The sequence below is a fragment of the Nannospalax galili genome, unplaced genomic scaffold, assembly GCF_000622305.1.
Source record: "Nannospalax galili isolate Female #2095 unplaced genomic scaffold, S.galili_v1.0 scaffold1421, whole genome shotgun sequence".
Lineage (NCBI taxonomy): Eukaryota > Metazoa > Chordata > Mammalia > Rodentia > Spalacidae > Nannospalax > Nannospalax galili.
This window is the reverse complement of record NW_008345746.1, coordinates 721,654-732,349: the sequence shown is the minus strand read 5'-3', so window position 1 is coordinate 732,349 and position 10,696 is coordinate 721,654. Positions and strand designations below refer to the sequence as shown.

At 54.6% G+C, this 10,696-nt stretch overlaps 1 protein-coding gene across 2 annotated transcripts in view; it reads left to right on the top strand.

The window, feature by feature from the left end:
* The window catches only part of Nacc2 (NACC family member 2), a 38,115-nt gene extending 28,006 nt beyond the window's left edge, over positions 1-10,109 (top strand). For both annotated transcript variants that reach the window (XM_008841935.3, XM_008841936.3), the window contains exons 3-6: positions 2,098-2,262; positions 3,373-3,478; positions 4,093-4,190; positions 5,348-10,109. In XM_008841935.3, the coding sequence (XP_008840157.1) occupies positions 2,098-2,262; positions 3,373-3,478; positions 4,093-4,190; positions 5,348-5,856 (878 nt within the window). In that variant the 3' untranslated portion in view covers positions 5,857-10,109. The remainder of the gene's footprint in view (positions 1-2,097; positions 2,263-3,372; positions 3,479-4,092; positions 4,191-5,347) is intronic.
* The last annotated feature ends 587 nt before the right edge of the window (positions 10,110-10,696 follow it).

The following is a 10,696-nucleotide window of genomic DNA, read 5'->3' as shown; positions in this document are numbered from 1 at the left end:
GGGGGGGGGGGGGTGTAATTATGTTTTAAAATACCATCATCCGGATTGTTTCTCGTTGTGTTCCCTGGGTAATTCCGGGCTGTAAAGATTCTCCGTTACTCTGTCCGATGGGAAATGCCACCTGGCCTGTCTGGCCACCAACTGGTGCCAGAAGGGGGACCTACATCCCCGTTAGCGGCTCCTACTTTCCTGTTTTCTGTGTACTCACACAGTCTGCTGACTTTGAGAGGCACTCTGTTTCCACCACTTCAGCTGCAGTTAGATGGCAGGTCAGTTGGCAGGTTGAGTGGTACTTACCCCGCCCTTCAGGTGGGCTCACCTCCCTGCCCCTACCTGGTCCTCTGGGCCAGCCCCTCCTGCATTATTTCATGGCGACTCACTGTTCTTTAGGCTGTGGGTGGTCGCTCCCTCTCCTTTACCCAGATGTTTGGCCCTCAGGGCTAAGTGGCCCTGACAGCCCCTTAGGGAGCTGAGTGTCAAAATGACTTACAGGATACTGCCCACCCCCCAACACCCCCCACCCCCGTCACCTGCCCTCCTGGGGCCCCTGCACAGCACCCTCTGTGGAGAAGTACTGTGAGTCTCTACCTATGGTGTAATCATGGTGCAGAGGGACAGGGCACTGGTCCAACTGATGCAGCCAGGCGCAGCTGTGTCTGATCTTGGTGCTCCCTCAGGGCTAGATCTAAGTCTGAGCCACCTGCACTGGGCCACCTGCTCTGAACCTGCAGGACCAGCAGGTTCTAGCTTTCTAGGTGCCATACCTCCACTATACACCTGGGAGCTTCCAACCCTACTAAGGTTGTTAAGGGAAGTACCACCCTTCCCGAACAAAGACCCAGCCCTGAGCGACCCAAGGACTGGGTCCAACGTGCAGACCTTGGACGCTAGGGAAGGTCAGGCCTGCAAAGCAGAGGCATGCCTGGAGCTGGTGGGAGTTCTTAATGGGACAGCTGGGCAGAGACAGGTAGCCCTCTCGGGACCTCACCTGTGTGCTGCAGACACAGGCAGGATACCTGTGCCGTCTGTCTGGGAATGGTGGCTATGTGTGTGACCTATGGGAGCACAGAACTCGGACTGGCCATTTGCAAGGCCTCCTGGGACAGGGACAGAGAGGCAGAGGGGAAGTGAGAGGACTGAGGCAAGACTGGGCAGGGTTGGGGTCAGGACCACCAGCCTTCCTTGACCTTGTAGCACTAGGCTGCCTGGCAAGTGACTGTTAGACAAGGGGTCTCGGCCCAGGCTGTCTGACTGTTAGAAGGAAATCCTCATTCTGCCTGCTGGATGCTGACGTTGAGTAAGGTGTCCTGAGATCTGTGGATGACACTGTGCTCAGAGGCCACCTCTTCAGGGCAGTGTTATGGGTACAACCTCAGAGTTGCAGGTACAGAGCGAGCCTGTGCCAGCAGTGGTTTGCCAGAACATTCCCAGACAGTAGTGACGCCAGGCTGCCTGGCTCTACCGCTGACAAATATTTAGGAGCAGCTCCTTGTGCCAGGACCCCGCATCCCCTCATCTGCCAAATGAGACTAGTCATGCCTGACTGCCTCTTGCACAGAGCCACTGTGAGGAGAATCTGGGGGGCCCACTGCCTGGGACCCTCTTCCAGCTCCCTGTCTGTCTCCTTCCATCAGTTTTCCTGACAGCAAAGCTGGCAACTCCGTGCTCTGAATGGTGGACGCTGCTGGCCCCCAGCTCCATCTACAGCTCTAAGCCTCTGGCCAGACTGTCCTGCATCCTGCTTCCAACACCTACCCTCCAGTCTTCCCTTCAGGCCTCATCCCTACCTGGCTTGTAGCCCCTTGGGTGGATACTTTCTGGGAGCCACCACTCACCCTGGGAAACCTGCTCCCCAACCTGGGTGGGTATTCCTCAATGACCATCCCCTTACTCCTTTTGTCCAGCATCTGTAGGACAGGATTGGGTGTGGAGGTGGACACACTGCAGGGGTAGGGGGCTGACCGCCATGGGTCCAGCTTGGCCCCAGACTGAAGTGAGCACTTCTAACATGGGCCTTGGGGAAGAGTGCAGGCCGGTACAGAGTAGCCTAGCTTAGCCCTTAGACTCCCACCTAACCAGGTCGGTTCTTTGCTGCAGTACAAGAGAAGCCTGAGCCCGTGCCACTGGAGAGCCGCTCCTGCGTTCTCATCCGCCGCGACCTGGTGGCATTGCCTGCCAGTCTCATCAGCCAAATTGGGTACCGCTGCCACCCCAAGCTCTACTCGGAGGGAGACCCTGGTGAGAAGCTGGAGCTGGTGGCAGGTGAGGTGCCCCTACCCATCACTGTATGCAAATGTCCTCAGTGTTATTTTTCAGAGCTGTGAACAATGCACTCATCACCAATCAGTCAAAAAAAAAAGAGCATCTTAAATTTCCCCTAATTTCCTTTTAGAAGAATGTGTCATTAAGAGGAGTTATTCAATTGAATTAATTTAGCATTTTAATTGAGTCCCCTGGGCTGGCCAAGCTCCTGATTGGCAGGGGCTATGTCTACAGTGTGTTCTAATTCAGGTCATAGATAGCACCAAGTCACGTAGTTTACCAAAGTCTCACCCCAGTGTCCACTATCTGAATGACAGCTCACAGTCCGGCCCCTGAATCCAGAGGCCTTCAAGTGGGTACCTTTGTCAGAGATATTGTCCCTTTAGGGCTGGAGTTCATCTTGCACTTCGCAAGTTTTAAGGCAACTCAACAAAAAGATAGAAAGGGATGACCTATTGACCCTCACTGCATGCGTCCGTCCAATAGCTTCTTTCTGTTTGCCTGGAAAGTTCCAAACACAGGCTGGGCATGTTGCTCAGTTCTGCTTCTAAGCCCTGCCTCCCTGAGCCACCCCATCCTGCTTCTGTCTGCATCTGACACCCCTTACTGCCTCATCCTGGGTAACATCTTGAGGTCCAGATTCTGGCTTCTCTGATGTCCTGGTGGACTCCAGTTGCTCTAGGTTCAGTCCTTTGCTCACCCACATCCCAAGAGTTTGGGAATCTGGGAAGGGACGGGGTAGCAAGGCAGAGCCAGAGCCAGCCCTAAGAAGCCTGTTCCTAAGGAGGAAGGTAGCAAGGGCTGAGGTGGCCACATCCTGTCCACAGGGCTCAACATAGCAAGGGAAGCTGGGGACACATTGGTAATGGGGGGGGGTGCCACAGCTTTCCTCAACCCTGCTGGGTCACAGCTGTGAATGGGGGTCTGAGAGAAGAGGGGCTTGACCATAACGTCCTCCAGCCCTAGTGTCTTCCAGCAGATGGGCTCTAAGATTTCTCTTATCCTAGAGGGACTTCTTCACCTCTCACTGTTCCTCTGGCCATGCTGGTCCCCTCAGAGGGTTTGGGATATAATCCCAAAGACCTCATACATTGATGTTTGTGGCTGCAGGCTCTGGGGTCTACATCACCCGTGGTCAGCTCATGAACTGCCACCTGTGTGCAGGGGTGAAGCACAAGGTCCTGCTCCGGAGGCTCCTGGCCACCTTCTTTGATAGGTAGGTGGAGTGGAAGGGCAGGAGGGGGCTCCAGAGCATCTAGACTTTCCTCTACCTGTGAGCTGTCTGGTCATCAAGGATTTCAGCATTTACAGTCCTCTACTTTCTCCTGATTCTAACATGCCCTTCAGCTCAGGGATGGAGGAGAGGCTCCAGGAAGGTACCAACACTCTCTTATGCCAGGCCTCAGTCTGGGGATGGACTGGCTTGTGTCCCCCTCCCCAAACAAAGCAAAAAGCTGGGTGTACCCCACCAGGCAGATGGATCAGCAGAGCCCTTTCCCCAAGGGGAAGTAGCTTGCTCAAGTGACCTGGGACAGTGTGGTGGACAGTTCCGGTGGACAGTGTCTGGACCTGTCAGCTTCCTGGCTGGTCACTTAGGTTACCTACTTAGCTGGAAAACTTTGCCCACATCCTATCCCTTAGAGGAAGACTGGGCCTGCCCCCTGCCCCAACTCCCCAACACTGGCTGTGACTCAGGACTTAGGTACCTGTCAGGGGTGAATTTGGGCTCTTTCACCTGGTGTGTGGGTGGAGGAACCCCATTCCTTGGGTCATTTATGGGCCAACAACCCCACAAGTTCACTCTGCCTCCTTTCCTTACCCTGAATCCAGAAACACACTGGCCAATAGCTGTGGCACCGGCATCCGCTCATCCACCAGTGACCCGAGCCGAAAGCCACTGGACAGCCGAGTCCTGAATGCTGTGAAACGTGAGTGGGTGGGGATGGGTCTCTGGTTGGGGTGGAGTCTCTGAAGTGGGGTGGGGTCTGGGAAACTCTTAGGGGTTCCTGCTGGAATGGAATCCCAGCCAGAGGGAGGCTGAGTAGGTCCCAGGGTCACTCAGGGCCGTGTGCACCCGTCCTGGGGGCTGGCTTTGGCCCACAGCACCGGGGTGAGGAAAGAGAAAAGAGCAGCAAGCAGAGCTCACTCGAGGTGTGAACGTCCTTGGTAGGTTTCCAAGCGCGATGAATTCAGCTGCGAAACTATTTTAATATGTGAAATAGATCTAATTTTCCTTTTTGAACAAAACCCCTTATTTACATGTTGAGGTTATTTTGAGCCTTTGCCATCTGTTCGGCCGGCTTCTGCCTCCCGCTCCTGCGTGGTGGGGCGGAGCCCGGCCCGTCTCTGTGGCAAGCCACCGCCCAGCCCTGCACTCTCAGATGTGGAAGAGGCTGCTGCTGCATGGCACACACCAGACTGGCCAAGAGCACAGCCTCCCGTGGCCATCAGCCCAAGAAATGCTTTTATTTTCTCACTTAAAGAATCCCTGGTGAGGCTAATTCTGTTTACAGCAGAGGGGCCTTAGCAATGGTAATTACCGTCCCAGAGCAACAAGCCAAAATCCAGAGGTACTGGGAGGGGCATCTGGCTTCTGGAGAATGGAAGAGGGTTTTGTTTTTTGTGGGTTTTTTTTTTTTTTTTTTAAATTGATGATGACACCTGCTTTCCTTTTTGTTTGCTGTGGCTGAGACCAGGAAGGGTCTTGACAAGCTCTCCTCCTGTGAGGATGACCCCTCTGGCTCATTCCAATTTTCAGGTGGAGGTGGGGAGGCTGGAGGAGTTAGACACAGGTCCAAACCTGGTGGGTAGCCAAGCTGACCAACCTTACTAGCAGAGACTATCCCAGAGGGTTACAGGGCCTCCTGGGCTGAAGAAGGAGAAAGTGATGCTGGTCTGGTAGCTCAGATCAAGGAATCTCGGTGGCAGCATGGTCTCCTGTGCCAGTGGGAATTGAGATCAGCTCCAGCATGCCCACGCTGAAGTTCATGCAGGGTACCTTGGTTCTGTGGCCTCTTGGGAGGCAGTGGGCCAAGCAGAAAGGGAAGAAACTATTTTCATACCACCCCCCGACCTCTCTCTACAGTATACTGTCAGAACTTTGCCCCCAGCTTCAAGGAGAGCGAGATGAACGTAATTGCCGCGGACATGTGCACCAATGCCCGCCGTGTCCGCAAGCGCTGGCTGCCCAAGATCAAGTCCATGTTGCCAGAGGGCGTGGAGATGTACCGAACCGTCATGGGTGCCTCGGCGGCCAGCCTGCCCCTGGACCCCGAGTTCCCACCTGCCGCCGCGCAGGTGTTTGAGCAGCGCATCTACGCTGAGCGTCGAAACGATGCGGCTGCCATCGTGGCTCTTCGAACTGATGCTGTGAATGTCGACCTCAGCGCTGCCAACCCAGCCTTCGAGGCCAGCGAGGAGGCGGATGGGGCTGGCTCAGTTATCCAGGAGGTGGCTGCCCCCGAGCCACTGCCCACTGATGGCCAGAGCCCCCCACAGGCCTTTGAGCAGGGCAGTGCTAGCTCCAGCAGGCCCCAGACGCCAGCGGCCACAGCGACAAGAAGGCCGGAGGGCACCTATGCAGGGACCTTGTAAGGGGCCATAGAGGCTGCGTTGGGAGGGACCCAGTACTAAAGCTGCTTGCATGCATTACTAATACAAACAAATGTGATCAAGCCACTTACCTACTGAACTGCTACTGCTGCCTGACAAAAATGTGATTTTTATTCTGCCTGTATTTAAAATGAAGGAGACAAACGCATTCATTATACTGTAAACATTTAGGCCACTGGCCACACCCTGGGAGAAAGGTCCCAGGCCACTTTTTTATATTCCCCAGCTTAGATTCCCATGGTAGTGCCCCCCCTCCCCTTCTTGGAGAGGGAGGAGAGGCCGCCAGGCCCCGGTGCCCAGCCGTCCCTGCCCCCTAACCCTTCCTACTCCCCCTGCTCTGGAAGAGGAAATTGGGGCAGTACTGACCTGCGGCTGGGTGAGGCAGACCTATGACACTCCGTTTTCCTCACAGGGACCCCACTGGGGCAGCTGGGCAGTGCTGGGCCCCCAGGGGCCAAACTCCTCTAGTTTTCCTTCTTCCTGAGAAGTCGCCTATGTGAGTGTGAGAGTGAGTGTGCGTGCGTGCGTGTGTGTGTGTGTGTGTGTGTGAGTGTGCATGCATGTGTGTACTCAGAGACCAGTGATAACACTGCAGCCATGGCTGTGGCTGGTCACCTGGGAGTGGGGGACCTCCACTCCCCGCCCCCACACACACCCATGTCCTTGCTCTGCTCCGCCCGGAACCCCAGGGGCTAGCCTGCTGACCCCCAGGGCCCCTCTGCCCCTGGCCATGGCTGCCCACCATCCCATGGGCTGTCACCTGTCCCTCCAGGGGCACACGTGCAGCTGGTACTACCCCTGCCGCCCTCCACCTCCCCAGCCACTCTGGGATTTTCCTTGTTTGGTATTTTTGTTTAGTTCCGATCTATTTCATTTGTGGTTTGGAAATTTTCAGACCCAATAGAAAAAAAAAAATGGTGAGGGATGGGTGTCCCTTGCCCCCAGCTTACCACAGATTGGGGTGAGTGCATACCCATGTCCCTCCATCCTGGCCTCCCGTTGGAAGTGCAGCCAGGCATATGCAGCCAAGTTCACAGGATGTGTGCAGGCCAAGCTGAGGGCCTGAGACCCTGCTAGGCAGGGTGCTGCCACTGGCTCTGGGCTCATTCATCACTCACACTATTGGGAATACCCATGTGGGTACCCAAGGCTACAGGGGATGGGCAGCAGACACAGGCCTGGGCTGCAGTGACAGATAGGCGTGGATCCCATTGGGGAACTAGAGAGTCAGGAAAGCATGAAGGGAGGGCCTGAAGGAGGGGCTGTGAGGACAGCTGGCTGGCTGGAGGCTGGAGTTTAATCACTTTTAAGTGTTCACATGGAATGTGCTCCAGGGGCCATTTTCCCAACTGTCTCTTCCTGGACCCTTATCCAGGGACTGCCTGCCCACCTGCAGGGTCCAGCAACTCTGATGGCCAAGGATCACCCTCCCCATTCCCAAACTTGAAAGGTCTATTGTTCCCCATTCTCTATCCATCCTGAGCTCGCTGCCCCATGAACCAACCCCTCTTTTGTGCACACAGGCTGGGCATTCTCCCCCCAGCTGAAGGGTCATGATGTAGGGAGCCTGGGGTGTGGTTTAGCACCCTCCAAGTAACCCCTTCCCACACTGTGCCAGATACAAGTATGTATCTCCCCACTCCTCTGAAAGACCTATGGTTTTGGAAAGGGGCATCATGGGCAAGCACCATGGGGCCTAACCTGAATCCCTCTACCTGTTCCTTGGTGACCCAAGGCCTGTATTCTTGGGGCCAACCCAGAGGCTGACTCTTACCCAGTTCTGGAACCAGCGGTCACCTTTCTCCTGCCCCACGTTAGGCCCAGGTGGGTTGGAGCCCCAGCAAGCCCACTAGCGACCTGGACCAAATCCTCTCCTGGTGCTGGGAGCAGGCCACGGGGCTTGCAGGCCCAAGGGAGCTGTACCAGTCTTCCTTCATCCGCTTCCCTCACCCAAATTTGCACTTTAATTTGACCATCCCTGGGGACCTTTGGGAGTCAGACCCGCCTGTCTCTGCTGGTGGCAGAAGGGCTCTCTGGCGCTCTGTAATCCCTCCACTCTGAGATTGGCGCAGCCCCCACCCTGGGCCAGCACAGGGAGGGTGCCGCTAGCCACTGGAGGAGCTGGTGGCTGCACAGAACGCCTGACCACTGCCCGGGCTAGCACAATGTCCCTCACCCTCTGTCCCTTAATTGTTTATAATCACCGTCTGTTTTATTGTTTCTGGGTAAGGAAGGCAAGAGCTATAGGTAAAACTTAATAATTAAATGTGAATGGATTCTGAGCTCTCCCTGCGCCCTGGGCGGGCCAGGCCGAGCGTTTTGCACTAATGTGTCCCTTGGTGGACGTAGTGGGGAGCGTTTGCATATGTGCGTGGCCGATGACTGTACCTGCCGGGGGCGCTCCCTCCGCATCCTTGAATGTACCGAGAGGCTGGCAGGTGGCGGGCCTAGGCTCGGAGGGGCCTTCCAGAGTGCCTTAGCATCTTTTGATCATTTTTTCCAAGGAAAACCAATTAAGAAAACCGGACCCCCACCCCCTCCTTTGTTTACAAGATGACTAATTCCAGAGTCGGGGCTGTCTTGTCCTGCCAGCGTGACCACAACTCGTCCAGACCCTGTAGACGAGAGCCTCAGTATTTATGAGATGCCTGCCCCTCTACTCCTAGCTTGACTACTAGCAATACGCATATACTATGTAGAGTCTATTGTAGAGCTATAAGTTTTATCAGCACCTTTCCCACAAGGACAGTCTGGACTGGATAGCATTGGAGCTGCTGAGGTGGGGGCCTGCCCAGGATCCAGCCACCTCTCTGCTCTACCAGAGCGGATGGTACCCAAGGCAGCTGGGACGAGTGCAACAGGTCCAGAGGAAGGGACCAGAGAGACGGGGTGGATACTGTGAGCTCAGAAGGACCGCCTGCCTGGCTGGCGGTCTCAGTACTTGAATTGTGTCTTGTTTTCTACACTGGTTGTTTCAGCTTGAGTCTGATTCGGTGTCTTACTTTGCCCTTGAATGTGGACACAGTGGTGTGGTGAGAGGCAAGCAAGGAGACCCCGAGAGTCCTGCGTAGTGTGAGTGCGGGGCCGGGGAAAACTAGCTCTGTGGTGTTTGTGATTAGAGCGGAGAGGAGCTGTGAGGGGCCGGCGGTCTAGCAGGGCCTGTCCCCTCCAGGGGACTCCGAGGTGCCTGGTCCTGACCTGGTTTAACAGCTGGAACTTTCTAGGTCTAGCGCTACCCCTGTCCTGCCCTGCCCTGTCATGTCATGTCCTGCTTGGGTTCCCCAAAGAGGGTGAGGCTTAGTGGAAGTGGGACAGGCTAGTAGCCCATTGACCAGCTGAAAGAGAGACCTGTTGGCGTCTGCTTGCCCTGGATCCTAAACTGGGACTGTGAGCCTGTGGTGCCGTCCCAGCTTTAACCACTGCCTCTAATAGTTGCTGTGTGGTTCCATGTGACGTCAGCCAGCCAGCTCCATGCACCTGGCTTGGTATACAGTGTTTCAAAAATGGCAAAGGTGTTTTGCTTTTGTTTTATTTTCTTGGAAAAGGGCGCAGAATCTGAAGCGTTCTGGTCAGATGCCTGCTTGTGTTCTGCCAGTCGCCTTGTTGCTAGCATTTTGCACACCATCGTGATTTTTATGTCAAAAGAAGCCAAAACTTGCAATACTATTTTTAGCAGACAAAAAAATTAACTAAGTATAAAATGTATAAATATTTTTGACTTGAATGTCTGGGTAGCTCTGGGTGCAAGTAGAACATTCATCCCTTCCATGGGATGTTTGGGGAAAATAGACTCGAGACAGTTGTTTTGAAGGCTCTGTCTAGGGGTTAAAAGTAGTACTGTAACTCACGACTGTTAGAGTATGAGTTAATAAAGCCAGTTACTCCCCTGCCGCTAAGGAGGGCTTCACAGAACCACTGAAGCTGGAACAGCCGCCAGGACGCTGTCTTTCTGTTGTTTTCGGGAGGATGCCTTTGTTTAGTCCCTCCACATCCTCCTCTCTCCCTTTCTGTGCTGTGATCCGTAGTGACAAGACTGTTACTTTGTAGCCATGGCTGACAACATTGTATCAATAACTAAAACCTCGGCAATGTCTGCAAGCCGACCAGGGAAACCAAGGGCTGTGAGCCTGTGCTCAGAGCAAAAGTGGACGTCTATGACAGAAGGATGTCATCATTAATTGTAAAGCGCTTTGTAAAATTCACATTTACAGAATAATAAAGTCAATTCAAACCCAGCTTTCGTGGGCTTCGCTTGACCAGTGGAATAGGGGTGGGAGGTTGGCAGAGAAGTCAGGAAGGGTGTTGGTTGTGGGAGGGCAGATCCAGGGTTGCTGGAGCCCTGTCACTGTCCCTTCCTTGATCACTATCCACAAAGAAGGGAAGAGATCTGACTGGGGCTTTAGGGTACCTGACCCATCCCTCTAGAGTTACGAGGAAAAGGACCAGTAGGCAAGATGTCCTGGGGTTGCTTGTATAGGGCTCTTACCCTGACACACAGGTCTCCCCTTTTCTGACCCGAGGTTTTATTTTGTTGATTGGTGGTGGTTATGTGTGTGTTTGACAGGGTCTCCGTGTAGACCAAGCTGACCTTGAACTCTTGACCCTCCTGTCTCTACCCCAAGTGCTGGGAGATTATAGGAGTGTGCCACCATGCCCAGCCTGGGTCATGAATTATTGTCAAAGTGGCTCCTCCTCCTCACCTTGCCTACCTGCCCTACCAGGCAAGTGGCTCTTTGTGCCTTCCCCTTGGCCAGGCCTGCCCCCAGGCGGCCAGAGAAGCAAATACAGGTGGGTGGAACTTATCCCTGGCCGGGAGCAGACT